Here is a 16,026-nt window from a genome sequence, read left to right as displayed (position 1 = left end):
ATCCAAATCCCCTGGTGATGCAGGAGAAGTGTTAAAAGCTGAAAACGAACAAATTGAAACTGAATCCAGAAAAGACAGAAATGATGCTGAGACACTGTAGGCAGAGACCTTGTAAGGTACTGTGCTCCCCACTTTCGAAGGGGCTCAGCTGACCCTTGCAGGCAAAGTTAAGAGCCTAGGGTTTATACTGGACCCAACACTGCTGCTAGTGAAGTGAGTTAATGCTGTTGCAAAAAAAGCCTTCCAGTCTAGCCTGAAAGATGGCTCCCTACCTTGACATAACCTTGACTTAGCCAATCTGGCCACGTAGATCCATGGCATGGTAACATCAAGACTGGACTGCAGTAGTGCATTCTATATAGGTCTCTAGACTATACTACTGTGCACTGTTACTGTCGTTTATTATGTCATGTCAAATTTCTTATGTTTTGTTTCAACACTGTTTCAGTTCTTTATCAGGTTTCTGCATCCTTTCATATTTCTGCAATCTACACCATTCGTTGAATGCCCCAGCTGTTGATGGTACTGAACTTCACTTTATACTCTGCCTTGAGCCTCTGTGAGAAAGGTGGACTATAAATGATGTAAATAAATAAATTACTACTACTACCTTGTTTAAACAACACTGATTGTGCACTCCCAAGCAGAATTACATCATCTAAACCTCCTGACATCAATGGACTTAGAAGAGTGTCACTCTAGTTAGGACTGCACTGTGAGCCTTGCTCTGTCCCATAAAGATACTTGAGCAACACAGTTGAAACTGCCCCATTCAGCAGAAGGATTGGGGAAACCATTTGCAGAGTAGGTATCTGTGGCCTCAAATTCCCCTTGACTGTAGTAAATTACTGGATCCAACAGTGGTGACAGCTGCCAGTTTGTTTAACCTTATTTTTCACTGTTTCCTGCCCTTGTGGGGTTTTTTTCTTTTTTTCAACTTACCTCAATGAGAGACCCATCCGATCGTATTATACGGATGACCATAACTAGTGGGATGCAGATCATAGAAGAGAGGGCAAGACCCCAGCCCAGGCCAATTGCCCAGTCAGGGTATATGTACACCTTGTTGTAGGTCAACGGTGTATACTTGGCCAAAGAAAAGATAAAGCATCCCTATGCAAAAGAAGACACCAAAAATACAAATGTCAGATTCAAGATGAGGCAAAAGAACTGTGGTCTGACACAGTGTTTGCTGCATTGGTTTGCAGCATCAGCAGTAGTAATAATATCATTTTATATACAATGAAAATAGTTGACTATTACACTTTTATCCCACTCATCTTTCTTGCAGTTCAGGGCAGTGTATCTGGTCCTCCCTTTGCCATTCAAATCCCCATGAGGTTTGAATTAGATAGTGACTAGCCCAAGGTAACCCTGGAAGCTTTATGGATGAGCAGGGTATGTCTTGGGGTCTCCCAAACACTCAAGCCACACTTACTGTTATTTTATTGAGTGTGTGTTAGGTCAAGTTGCCTCCAACCTATGGCAACCCTATGAATGAAAGACCTCCAGAATGTTCTACCATTAACAGACTTGCTCAGAGCCTGCAAACTGGAGGACATGGCTTCTTTTATTAAGTCAAGCCATCTGGTCTTCCTCTTTTCGTACTGCCTTCTACTTTTCCTAGCATTACTGACTCTTCCAGAGAATCTTGTCTTCTCTGTTATTTTATTAACAGTCATTTTTTTCTCATCCTCAAAGCCTGTACAGTGACTTTCTGTGCGCATAAAGGGTATGTGGAACGTGTACAGGGCCTCTGAACTGTAGGAACCTATGCTTTCTTCATCTATTATACACAATGCAATCCTTCTTTAAAGGAACAGTAAATAACAAGGCCACATGAATCTCATCCCTCTGATTCATACACAGCCATAAAAAGCCATCTGCTCTGCCCTAGAAGAGAAGTTGAATGTGTGCACCCGTTCAGTGTGTGCACACCTACACTATGTAGGAGAAATTCCTCATTATGTAGCTTGCCATCTTTCTGAGAGCTGTGATGTAATAATCTTAAACCTGAGGGGGGGAAAACCTCCTCCATGTTTTAGCTGTTTTGTTCTCCTGACTTCTACTTTTTAACTGAACAGTACTTTGCTCATTTGAGTACAAACTGTTGCCTTTTTTGAAGCCAACACTGCTGCACAAGTGTGATGACCTCACATTGCACCACACCAGCATGGTTTGCTAACAATAAAAAGCAGTCTTAAAGTTTAGCAGATTCATCATGCCGTAAGATTTTGCAGGCTAGCAATCAATTTATGGATTGCAGCCTATAGAAGACTATGCCACAATAAACAGAAAGGCATTTTTGTCAGGTTTCCCCTTTTGGACTTTGTATCTATTAAGGGGGCATTTATATATTCATAGCACTACTTGCTTGTTTTCTACCTGATAGGAACATGTTGGCTTTGGGGAGTTATATAATTGAGTTTTTTATCACATTTCTGTCTTCAACAATGCTGCTTTACAGTGCTTTACTGATACTATATAGAAAATGAATATATATAGTTCTCCATAAAACCACTTTTGCAGAAAACGAGAGGTAAACTACCAGCCTACAAAAGACATCAAACAAGTCAAGATTTATTGAATTATTTAGAAAATGTATTTCCTGCCTCTCCAGAGACCTACATATTTCAACACCCACCATGCAGAGAACTGGTGTAATTATCATCCAGCTCCATTTCATCCATGGACCAGGCCTATAACCAATCATATCTTCGATGGCATCGTAAATATTATCAGCGCCTACAATTCAAACAAAGTAGAAGTCATATTCATCAGTCTCAACAAAAGATTCTTCCTTCCCTCCTGACCTTGTAAATAGAACACCGCTGAACATCCAAAGTACAGTTTTGAATGATGAAAAACAAAAAAAGAACCACAATCTGGGGGAAAAAATCCTACCTGACCTTTTTTTGGGCTCAAAACTATTGTTCCCTTGATCACCTGTTGCACATTTTAATGTTAACAGGACTTCTCTTTTGCTGTGTAATTGAGCCAATCAGAGATCACATATTCTTGTCTCAGAGCCAATCAGATTTGGCTATGGGACTATGCTGATGAACAAACCCAAAGTTACATTGTCCTTACACTGAAGACCTGACCCAGCACTACTCACACCAGAATGTATGTTCCAATTAATATCCCATCCAATCCTTCCAAGTTTTGTGCTTTCACTGTCACACAGCAAAGAAGGGCAATTGTTTCAGCAGAGCAAAAGGGAATATGTTCCCTCTCCGCCACCACCAAGCTTCAGGAACAGAACTTTTGGCAGGCCTGTATAGACCAGTCTCAGAGGATTATAGGGCAGAAACTCAACACACTGAGCAAAGTTTCGGAACTACGTTATGAATATCAGATGATGTCGGTGAACTCTCTCTCTCTCTCTCTCAGGCCAAGGCAGAAAGTGTCCCAAGGGCTGTAGTGTGTGCAAACTGCCACCAAGTCAAAGCCGACTTACGGTGACCCCGTAGGATTTTCAAGGCAAGAGATAAATAGAGGTGGTTTGCCATTGCCTATCTTGTGTAGTGACCCTGGACTTTCTTTGTGGTCTTGCATCCAAGTACTAATCAGGGCTGACCCTGCTTATCTATGTCAGGGATGTAATGCTGATGGTTAAATCTCAGAAACATAAGAGAACAAGGTGAAAATACTACTAGTTGTTACCAAACTCTAATCACTCTGTAGTACTCTGCCATTTTAAAATTATTTTTCTCTCCTATCCAACCATCAACCTCCCCAACTGGTTCTCCAGTTGCTTTGTCCTGCAACAGCCTGCAGCTTTCCTCTTTCTTGAAAGGAAGGGATTACTCTGTAACTTTATACCTTACTCACCATAAACCCAGGCTACAGCAATGCATTCAAAGAATGCAACCCACAAGAGGCATACACCACTAGCTGCATAGTAGTCAAAGAGTTGAAACACATACATGCCACCCTGTGAAAGAAGAACACAGTGGAAAAAACATACACTACGCATGAGTATTTTTGACACACTACCACCAACACACAAAAAATTGTGGAAAGCAAGCTGACCTTCATTACTATCTTTCGTATCCATGACTCACTTTGTGAGTCATCCGCAAGCGCAAGTGCCAATTAGCTCTTGGAGTTGTAAGTACATACTGTTGTCCTTTCAAAAACCTGCACTCATTTCCCCCCCATATAGAAAGCATTTTGAAAGAAATGGTGATTGACCAAAATTAAGCCACTTAGTGTAATATATGGCAACAGTGAAGCACTTCCTTCCTACAGGATCATATTTTAGGATGGGCATTTTTAGAAATAAGATGGAAGAAAACAATTGGTCTTCAACATAAATTACTATGAGAAATGTGCAAGTAAAGTACACTAGGAATGTCTTAATGCATTGATCAATGGTTTTTTTCAGCCTACCATTTTTCCTTCATGCACAATAATGACTTTTCTAGTTTTCCAGAACCTTCTAGACTCCCTAATGTTCGACTGCACTCTGGACATAATGTTCCACATGCCTTATCCTTGATTCACTTTTTCTGTAGTAAGGGTTGGATCCAACCAGGTTTTCAGCTGTTGAGGAAGGAAGGGTAGAGTCCCTTCTGACCACCAAAAAGGCCATGGGACTTTCATGAACAAAATTCATGTGGGATAGGAGCTGCAATAATTAAGGGAAATGGGTGAGATGGAGCAAAAAAGCTGACTGTATCCAACTCCATGTCCATAGCATGACACAGCCCAATTTTAATTTTTTTGCTGAATGCTTCCTTAAGGAGTATAGCTGTTCTCTTGGGCTGTGCCGCTTGCCCACACAGCATGGATTAACACTGCAAAGCAAAGGTGTTTCAATCACATTCTCACTTACTTCAGTCACCATAGTTAGTCCCAAAAGATAGCTGAGGAAGCACACTATAGCGATGAAGATTTCCCGTCGGTAACCCTTCCTTAGGAAGGATGGGTACAGATCAACTAATGACGTGATCTGTCCTTCAACTTCAACAAACTGGAAGGGAAGAAAAAGAAAATGCACTGAACAAAATGTGTGGTAAGGGCTTCATTCTCTTATAACAAACCACTCCTTGAAAACGGTGCCAGCAATTCCAGTGCAGAAGTAAAACCCACTCCTTTCAGAAAGTCAGGATTTTGACCTACTGTGGATGGTGTTCAGTTTGAGCCTTGTTTTTAGGATGTTTGGGGATGTTGCTCTTACCTTTTACAAATAAACTAGCCCTACAGCTGAAGTTCTTTTTTACACCTGTAAAGATCATTGATTGGTGCATTGGCACAAATAGAACACTAGGGTAGTCCAGGGACAAGGACATCTGTGCATACATTTCATATCTTGGTCTGGCCCTCCCTCTCTCCTCTGTCAAATTATACAAGATTGTGCAATGTGACACATCGGAGTTGGAAATATAGAGAGGGAATTGAGAGGCATGTGCAGACAACCTTGTCTTCAGACTGCCCTGGTGCCCTATCCTTGCCAGCGTAAATACCCATGCATGCACACTAAAGAGGAGGAAAGCAGGACTATCTCCCCATGAATAAGCACTGTACACAGGGAAGCATAATCCCACCCCCATATAAGCAGAGGCAGCATCTAAGTTGGATTCACTGTGGAGTCAGTTTTTTGTCAATTAGAAACAACTTGGCTCTAAATGTATAGTGATGCAAACTCAGTACATAAAATATAGGATTGGGAGTTAGTCACATTATACAGCCAGGCACTGCTAGGGTAACTGCAAAGAGAAGAAGGGAAAACATGCATCATCGCTATTTGATTTGAGAGCCAGCAATCAAATCTGGTTAGGTAAGAGAGCTAAAAAGCATGGGGATCAGGGAATCAGAGAAGGGCCACATTTCTGTACTGAAAGTCAGTGTTGTATTGTTGGACAGCTACTGGAGAGATCCAGGTTCAAATCCCCACTCATCCATAAACCTCATGGGGTGACTTAGGGCCAATCGCTCATTCTAAGCCTGACCTCCTCCACAGGGCTGTCATAAGGGCAAAATGAAGGAGGAGAGAATCAGCAATGCCACCCTTGAGCTCTGTGGAGGAAGGGAAGGATGTTTTCTACTTGCTCCTAGAGCTGATAGTGTACCTCTGCCATGCTGGTCTCAAAGAGAGTGATTATTTCTTCCTTGGTTTCTTGGCAGGTTTATGCTGTCCTATTTCTCAGCATGACATCCATATAGTCTCCCGATGAGATGGATGAACTAGGCTGAAACTAAGGGCTAGATTCATTCAGTATTTTTTGCATATGTATGCCAGTTCAGTATTTGGTGACTGTCACCATGTGATGGCTTTTCTTCATTCTCAGATTGCCAATCACCATATATTTAGCATGCTGCTTCAAGATACAGTTATGTAATGGCATGGTGAACTGGCCATCTGGCCATCTGGTCAAGCCATCCAATCACTTTTTCTTTAAACACAGGGCTGTGCTGTTACAGGGCACAAATCAAATTCTATTTCCTCAAGTTAAAATAGTTGTGTGAATCTAGGTAAGAAGCTCAGTACAGGCCAAATTCCCTAGGGTGTGGATGGGATTCCTTGTAAGAACAATTGCTTTTTACTGCAAACTGCCAAAACAGGCTAGAGAAACACAAAGACAAACTGTCCAGTTTGTCCCAGTTTGTCTAACAGATGCTAATATAATTAGGCAACACCAAGTATAATACTAATTGTGAATTAGCCTCTATAGTAGGAAAATAAACTACTTGTATGGCCATATTTAAAATGAGGCCCAGAGTAAGGTGACCTTTCAGATTCCTTCCCTAATTACAATTGTTGATCAATGACATTTATGAAGTGCCTGCAAGGCAGGTAACATTAGAATTCAATAAAGCTGTGAGCAAGAGCTTTATTAATGATTTGCAATAAACAGCAATTCAGAGCTAATGTGGTCAAATCCAACTCATTCTTCACATAACTTCATGGTAGGTGGTTCATAAACCACACAGAACTACTTCCTTAAGGTGGCACTTGCACCAGTTCAGTGAGAGAAGGCTTAGCTGATCCATAAATCCCCCCTCCCCGCTAATGGGTCTTCCTGCATTAGAACACAAAGCATTTAGTGGTCCTCTGTGTTTTTGCTGAAAAAGACTAGCATGGCTACCTCACTGTAGGTTCTTATTCAGTGACTGCTCACCAAAGAAAGATGCTACATATCACTGCCAAAATCAAAGAAGCCAGTGCACACATTCATCTGTTGTGAGAGCGAGTAATGTACAGGTACTTCCAAACTGGCCTCATTAATTAGCTATGTTCCATGTCCCACACATTTTCCTTTTCATCTTCCTATATGTGCCATATATTAAATAATTTCTTTTACACACACTAAACACTACACTTCTGTCTGTTAAGGAACAACTAGTTCTTTGTGGTTCATTCAGATTGTGGTAAACTCCTTTCTTAACCTACATCCTTATATAAAAGAACCTGAGAGAATTCTATTGCAATGTAACAGTTTGTCCAGCTTGTTCTTAAGCTGCTCTAGCATTCCAAAACCCTGCTTGACAGCGCTCCAAAAGCAAACAAAACATTAAGTGCTCCAATTAGTTTTAATTATTCGACACAGTGAGAAATGACTTAAAATTACTAGGCAACCCTCAATTTACATAAGTACTTGGTTGCAGAACCACAGCACTGAGCATGTTTTAACATTCAATTTGGAAGTGATTAAAAGTCACTCACTGGAGTTCAAAGATTAAGCGCCAAAGAGCCATTTAGAACAAATGGAATGCTTTGACAATTCAAGAGATCAAGTGAGTAACAACCAGAGGGAAAACTCCACTAATCTCTGCTCATATGAGAGGTTCTGAATTCAGTAAAAGTGTGCCCCTGTCAAGTAGATTTATTTAACATTAAAGCTACTTTAGCCAAGAATAAATGGGAGCTTGTTAATTTAAAGTCTTAAAACTCAAAAGAAGTGTCCCCTAAATCCCCAGTACATATCTGCAACTAGCAATTGTCTAGAAATTATTAACAGATTTCTTTGTGTAGCGTAAAGAACAAGTCTTGTGGAAAAAAACCAAACCCTCCATTTTTCCAGAGAGTAACAATAACCATATGAATTGTGCAGTTGTTGAATTAAACAGAAAATTAGTCCAACTATATGAAAACAATCTGGTTTCAAAAAGAATGGTTCATTTTTAAAGGTGGAACTCCTTGTGACCTCGATGATGGTACTTAGCCTCTTGGAAAACAAACTCCCAAAGGTGGCTTTACCCTTTTCTAATTACTAAATAACTTATTTAACCACGTCATTTAGTGCAAAACAAAGAGTCTAGTGACAGTGACTGACACTTATCAAAGCCTACTGCTTAACCATACTTTGTTTAATAGCATAGGAAAAACAATGTTGCTGGCCCAATCTGACCTCTAGCAATTCCCCCACACTCCCTGTTAATTTAGGTGTGCTGCGGTATGCAGATATGAGGTTTATGAAGAACAAAGGCAGCAGCAGGTTTGGTAAGGAGGTGAAAACAGTATTGGAACAAAAACAATTGTTTCCTTGTTGTTTTGTTTTTACCAATACACCCTTTCATCATAGTCACCCTATGTCCCCAGTAAATTGATGGATTTGTAGAAGGGGGGAAAAAGAGGAGGAAAGTTTCTGTGAGTGTGTGCACCTGAATGCCTGGCTGAAAGCTAACAATGTAGGTCTGTTTTTAAATCTGAGCAGATCTTGGTTTAACCTCAACCTGACCTGGATGGGAAAATACTTAGAAACCTCATATGTGGTGCTGGAGATCTCTGAAGGGACTGTGCAACACAAATGGCAGGTACGTAGGAATTCTTAATTATGAGAAATAAAGAACACACAAATGTCTTTCGCATGTCTCAATTATTTAAAATTGGCAATGAGGTCTGAATTATAAGATAATTCCCTCAACAGGTTCTGAAGACAAGTCTCGTGAAGTCTATGGGGACTTGGTACATTATAACCCTAGGATGCAGTTTTTTGTTTTGTTGTAAGTTACGTTTTTCTTAATCAAATTTGTTCAAACATGTCAAATACAAACAAAATATAGTTAAACTGCAGAACCTACTTAGAAACTTGATGACATTCAGTCGCCTTTTCCTTGCCCAGAAAGATATGCAACCCTGTCCTGCAACATCTATGATATATTTGATTCTGAACAGAAAATGCAATAGAAATAATTTCACACGCTGTGTGGGGTTTCCTATCAGTGAGTATTACCGTGGTGACTCACCTGGCTATCCAGGCCAAGCAACAGAAGCATAATAAAAAAGAGAATAGCCCAAAAAGTTGGTAGTGGCATCATGCTCACAGCTTTTGGGTAGGCAATAAAGGCCAGTCCTGGACCTAGAGGAATAAAGAGAAAAAAAGGGAGGGGGGAAAAGGGAGAAGAGGTAGTAAGTAAGCAGCTTTCCTTAAAGGCAAGACCTCATTTCCCCCAATAGGGATGCCTGGTTCCATTCAGATAAACCCAAACCCAACTGAAGATTCCAGGAGGACTTCATTCGGATCCTTTATCTGACATAGAAGCATGCATGGCTCCCACAGGAACTGCAATCCTCAAAGCCACTGCTTATACATTGACAGGCTCACTATCATCACACTCAAGTATGCCAAACCCTGCACATGTAATTCATAAAGAAGCTATGATTGAAGAGGGGTGACTGGCATGTGAAGTGCAATTACAGCAGGGCCAGTTCCTGAATGCTTGGAGTATGGAGGGGAAAAATGCTGTCCTTCAAAATCTTTCTTAGCTATTTTTTTGGAGAACATATAGTTATTTGGACAAAGCAAAACCCATATAGTTTCTTCTGTTCTAGACTTTGGTATGGCACTCAGCAACATAACATTGTTTACATGCAACAGCAAAGAAACTAGCCAAACAGCTTTCCTTGATAATGGAACAACTGATTATCTGAATAACTGTTAGTCTTATCTGCTGATGTGACTATTAGCCATGTGTGTTAATGGTTTAGCCAAGTACTGCTATAACAAATCCATTCGCTACTATCGGATATTTCTTACTATACATAGCAACTGCTGCAGAAATTGTATCCTGTTCCTTTAATAATGAATATAGATTTCTCTGAATGTACCTCCAACTACAATTAGTAACAGTCAAGAGTGGGCTATTCTGTATCATCCCTGTGGAAGAGCCACTGGAAGGCAAATTATGCTCACTTCCATGGCACAAAACAAGCATGCATTACAACGAGATTTCTCATTTTATTTCAGTGTCACTTTATCAGGTGCTAGAACTTATGGAAACAGTATAACGACCAAGAAGCTGCAAGATATTATTTACTTTTAAATGTTTTGGTTGTTTTGAAAATGGTAAGAAAATACTGCATCCACAGTTTTCATGAAACCTTTTAAAAAAATAAAGTCCATTAGAATGTTGGAATATCTGAAAGTCTGATTGAAGCACCACTTTTTTCTACTGGAAGTATATTTTCGACCTGTCACAAAGTATATCAGGAGAATCCTTGTCATGGATCAGCACTAAAGTCATTGCTGATACTCTTGCTACTATTGATTTTCCTTTCCATTTAGCTGCAAGGAAAGGAAAAAGCTTGTGTTCCAAACCACACAAAACTAGTTATACTTATACCCCAATAAAATTAATGATATGTAAATTAGATGCTACTACCCTGTCCAACAGATTTCAGTGGAACTTGAGTGAACTAAGTTTCGGTGGTTTGGGGGCTATGTGGCATAATCCAGCTAATGGTATGCTCATATATGTTTTTGCCCAGTATATATCCCTGGCTGCATAAGAAACCAGATGCACAAATGAGTTCTGTGCTAGTGATTCCCCTTCACAATCAAACAGCTGGCAATACACATGTGGAGCCCTTTTTAAAAAGAGACACTCCAACCATTCAATTCTTTGGGAAGGGAAGTGGGAGAAGGACTAAATCCAGCCCTTCAACATCCCCTTCCCTGCCAAAGCCCAGTTCAGTGAGATTTTAGCTCTGCATAAATGTCCAGCTGCTCCAAACGTGCCATATTTAATTACAGCTGAACAGAACTGTAATTCAATATAGACCCATTTGAGGTGACCCAACGTCATTTGGATCAAGGTTTCTTGCAAGCAACTCAATATGACCAACTTTCTTGTTTATTTGTCTGGTCATTCACAACATATCTAAGGGTATTATCCTAGCCACATTAGAACCATGTATCACTGGACTATGCGGCACTTACTTTGAGTAAATGTGGCTAGGGTCTTGGTACCTTTTCACAGAATTTGATTTCAAAGTGATAGATGAGTAAAAGGCAAGGAAAACTAAAATGGCTACAATCCAGCATTTGTTAGGATTGCTTAGACCAATTGAAATCAACAGACTTGAGCAAGTCTACCTCTGTGCTGTTTGTGGCCAGTATTTTCTAAGAAAAAATAGGCTGGAACTCAAATATACAGGTTTACATGCCAACAGATTAAGAGACATTATACACCATTCCCAGCTCCCATATTTTTTTTCTTCCTTTGCCTAGAAGAATAGTGCTGGATTTGATTATTTTAGAAATGTAAGGGGAAACACGCATCTCTGCTGGAATTCCTCACCACTACTGAAATGGCACCATAGGAAGAAAAAGTAATCTCTGACAAAATGGTATGCAACCACACAGCAAGAAGCAGTACCCACCTCATTAGCCTGTGTCTACAACTTTAGGTGTGTTCTCACAACAAGGGTAGCCTTACAGACTTTGGGGAGCTTCATTCTCAAAGCTAATTCACATTGCTTTCCTTTCTAAAGCTGGCCTAGAGTTCTTCATGTATGCATTCAAATGGACAAATAATGTGTAATTTGGGCAATAATGGCTAGTGGAAACCTTTGGGATTCCCTAGGACACTTTTTCCCCAACTACAACCATCTTTTGCACAAACTGCTGCCAGTTGATCTTAGCACTCTAGATTTCAGTACATAAACTGAGATGTCAGATGACATAAGCTGAGCATCTGGCCTCATGTGTCTGAGCTCCAAAGGCATGACAGCTTAGGAGTGCCTCACTTCTTCAAGTGCCACAAGGGATGTTCAAAAGAATCGGCATGTTTTGCTCAAAAGTAACAAAATTAGATATAATTGTTCTTTTGGTGTCTCAGTACTGTTTATCGAAACACACACTAAGTGCGAAATGCATCCTGATGTCCTTTGTGAATTTCTCATGGATGTGTGTGCAATTAACAGTTCTGTGCACATGTTCACAGCACTGCACACATACAAGTGGGACCAGTGGGTAGATGTGCACCCTGCATGTGCTGATGGTGGGGGCAGCAGGGAGGATATGACAGGAAAATGGATCCCTCCACTACCCCCTAATTTCCGCATGGCCTTCTTACAAATCACATAAACTCCATCATGGCTTCACTCTGAAACGTGAGAACTGTAATAAAAATCAGAAATTTTTCTAGCATAGATTCATCTATGAAGAAACGTGGTAGGCCTGTGGTTATGTCAAAACCAATAGAGAGTAGCTAACTGCAAAATCCTAAGCATATTTACTTAGAAGTAAGTCCTGCTAAATTCAGTAGCATTTATTCCCAAGCAAGTGTGTGTAGGATTGCAGTCTAAGAGGTTTTAGTTTCATAAGATGTAAACATTTCAAGTTTGTTTTATTTCTATTCAATTCAGACCTATTTTCTATTTTACCATGTTTTGGAAAAAAATATTCAACCTGGTACTGTGTTTGTGATAAATTAGACTTTGCTTACTGAAAGGTGTTTCTTTTAAAAAATTCTCTCTCTTTTTTGGGTTGATTTTGTTTGTAGTACTTTGCTCACACACTGGGTGGCAGTGCCCACCATCACTGCCACCGAAACCATCGTACCTGACTCTGCCACCTCAGCAATGTCCACCCCTTGCTCTTGTGCCATGAAGCCCAGGACGGAAAAAATTGCGAAGCCAGACACAAAACTGGTACCACTGTTCAGGCATCCCAGCAGCATACAGTCCCTAAGTCACACATATGTCATGGAGGAAGTTAATTAAAGAAAAGATTGAATCCATGGTTCCCTACACATCATTTAGCTAACACACTAAACCCCTTCGGAAGGAAACTTGCCTGTAGCAGTTGTATTTGTATTTATTGTAGCTCCCCAGGGAAGTCATTGCACCTAAGCAGATTGCATAGGAGAAGAATATTTGTGTCCCGGCATCTATCCAGACCTAAAGAGGAAAGACAACACCATTAGAACATGGCAATGTCCAGACTATGTAACCTATATGCATCTTCCTACCTCCAAGGAAAAGTATATCTACAAAACAACATGCTCAGGAACACAAGTAGACATATTTGCTAAGCATTTCTTTTGCTTCAATCACACCCTTCGTAACATACCTCAACATTTTGATGCAAAAAAAAATGGATAAAAACATCATCAATTTGAAAATAACTGAACATTATATACATCTATGGCCCAGTTCTGTACATCACCATTGTGCAGTCACCAGCAGAATAACACATGTACAAAATAAAATAATAGCAACTTTCTGATAATTTCAAACTTTTTTTTTAAAGTACTGGAAAAGACTATACTTCTCCTACACTTCCACTTATTTCTTGCCCTGGCCATATAGAGCCACATATTTAAGTGGCCAAAGAACCGCCTCCAGCTTTTGAAAGGCAAAGAAGCAGCAGCTTTTTAGCATCTTCTTGTGCATCTCCCATCCTTCAAGGTTGGTATGAAAAAGTTCTGGGTGGATTGTACCCAATGGGTATGTTCTTCTGTCTTGCATTGTCTTCTTCTTTATTGAACTGACCACAATCATTTAAAAAAGAAACAGATTCTTATTTGCATTTCTGTTTTTCATTTGATAGTTTTATATTCTCTCACTGCGAGGAAAATGGAGCTTGTGGCTGACAAAAACTTGTGCTGTCATATCATCCGTAAGGAGCTAATAATTTTACTGATGTAGCAGGTATTATAGGAAACAAAATTAAGCACTAGACTCTCCTACCTTGCTATGAGTGTCTTCCAGGCATTTATGTGAATGGTATTCTAATTTTTGTCCTTAACTCCCTATCCCAGAAGCATCCATAGAACATGGCTGCAATCAGTTGCAAATACTCACAAGTGCTTCTTACCATTTTGTTTGCTGCTCCACATTCTGTTGCCTTTCAGAACTAAAGACTGAAGTAGAAATTATCTCCCTTACCTTGTCCAGTCTAATATCAACAAAAAAGCTGAGATGCTATATTTGGAAAGAGTCTACAAGCCTCAGAATCCTTTTAATATAAAAAATACATACATGGAAAATACATTAACATATTAACAATAATAACCTTTTGACAAGATATAGTGGGAGGGAGAGAAATACAGAAGTAATCTTCAGTTAAGCTTTTGATTGCTTACAACAGCAGGGAGATCTATTCTGCCATCAACTTACAGTCCTCACATTTTGTTCTAGAACACGGGAAGAAAATATCATCACAACCCATTCCTAGCAACCCACCTGAGGATCAGCTAACCGAGTCATGTCAGGATAAAGATAAAACTTGATGCCTTCTGCAGCTCCAGGTAAGGTAACACCACGGATTAACAGTACAAAAAGCATGATGAATGGGAATGTTGCTGTTACATATACAACCTAGGAAAAATTTTTAAAAAGTAAAATGGTTATCACTTTTACTAGTAAAAAGCCAATGTCATGGGCATCAATGACCTTCTAAACACACCTTCTAAATGAAGATCTTTGCAGGTAGCAGAGGGGGAACCTTCTCAATTGAGAACCAGTTTGGTGAAGTGATTAAAAGCAGTGGGATTCTAATCTGGAGAGCCTGGCTTGATTCCCCACTCCTCCACTTGAAGCCAGCTAGGTGACCTTGGTTTAGTCACAGCTCTTTCAAAGCTCTCTCAGCTCCATCCACCTCACAGGGTGATTGTTGTGTTGATAATAACAATATACTTTGTAAACTGATCTGAGCAGGAGTTAAGTTGTCCTGAAGGCAGGGCTGGATTGAGGGGGGTTACCCGGCACTGCCAAAGAGGGGGCGGGAAGCCAGCCACCCCAAAAACAGCGTGGCGCAGAGCTGGCAGCAGCCACACAGGCAGCCGAATGGAGAGCTGGAAGGCCGCCATGCCATTCGCCTGCCCCGCTGACCAGGCAGCTGACAGCAGTGCAGGGTGCCCCCTGGAAGCGTGCTGCCCGCGCTACCTACCGCAGGAGGGAAGGGAGCACGTGGCAAGCTGCCAGCCCCATCACCGGGGAAGGTTATTAATATCATCATCATTCAATGTGGAGAAGTTGAGACAAAGGATATGCCAAAGTCCCACCAGTCCTTATTAAACTGGGATCTCCTTGACAGCAACTTACTGCGCTGTTGCTCAAGCCAACAAACTAGCCTGTTTCATTCTTATACAAATGCATGCAGAATGAACCAGTTAATGAAGGATGCAGACTCAAAACTATGGAAACTACACAAAGAAGCAAGGGTAAGTTGAGTGACATTTCCAAATAAAGGATGGCTTGGTTTAATTTCACCAGACAATTAGAGCATATTTCCATGAGTGTGTTTAACATACTCTCATTTTTGCCAAAATCCATAGCTCAATGGGCCACTTCAAACAACTCAGGTCAATATGAATCCCATTACACAGGGACAGCTTGCTGGAATCAACCTGGAGCTGTTTTCTGAAGAAGTCAAGATGGCCTTCATGCCACTACAGTTTCATTAAAAGTACTTGCTGAAGGTAGCATCAGAATGCATTAAATACTGGACCACTCTGGAAAATCCAAATATCTCATCCAACTCCTGCTATGCTTTTCTGAATATACCCTGAGATCTGAGCTGCACATCTCAAAGGGTAGAAAAGTAGAGACACTGTAAGAATGAACAACAGAGAAGGAAACACATGTAGTTGTATTGAAAATAAACATCACATTGCTGTGAGTGGTTGTAGAAATTAGTCCTCTCTATCCACAGCCTGCTCTGGAAGATGCTAGCATGAGAATAACTGCTAAAAAGAGAACCAGACAGGGATGTTATATAACCAAGGCTGTAGTCAAGTGGGCAGAAGGGCCAATAAGAAAGCTTATTTCTACCCCACAGTAATGACATT

The 16,026-nt window shown here is 40.5% G+C and overlaps 1 protein-coding gene across 3 annotated transcripts in view; it reads right to left on the bottom strand.

The window, feature by feature from the left end:
* Nucleotides 1-16,026, bottom strand: part of SLC6A6 (solute carrier family 6 member 6) — a 72,788-nt gene that overhangs the window by 7,869 nt on the left and 48,893 nt on the right. For all 3 annotated transcript variants that reach the window (XM_054975957.1, XM_054975959.1, XM_054975958.1), the window contains 8 exons: nt 14,420-14,554; nt 13,029-13,132; nt 12,795-12,919; nt 9,196-9,308; nt 4,841-4,978; nt 3,835-3,937; nt 2,645-2,745; nt 943-1,113 (listed from right to left, as the gene is read on the bottom strand). In XM_054975957.1, coding sequence (XP_054831932.1) covers nt 943-1,113; nt 2,645-2,745; nt 3,835-3,937; nt 4,841-4,978; nt 9,196-9,308; nt 12,795-12,919; nt 13,029-13,132; nt 14,420-14,554 — 990 coding nt within the window. The remainder of the gene's footprint in view (nt 1-942; nt 1,114-2,644; nt 2,746-3,834; nt 3,938-4,840; nt 4,979-9,195; nt 9,309-12,794; nt 12,920-13,028; nt 13,133-14,419; nt 14,555-16,026) is intronic.

The sequence above is a fragment of the Eublepharis macularius genome, chromosome 4, assembly GCF_028583425.1.
Source record: "Eublepharis macularius isolate TG4126 chromosome 4, MPM_Emac_v1.0, whole genome shotgun sequence".
NCBI classification, from domain to species: domain Eukaryota; kingdom Metazoa; phylum Chordata; class Lepidosauria; order Squamata; family Eublepharidae; genus Eublepharis; species Eublepharis macularius.
The sequence above is the reverse complement of the archived record's forward strand: the minus strand, read 5'-3'. Positions and strand labels throughout refer to the sequence as shown.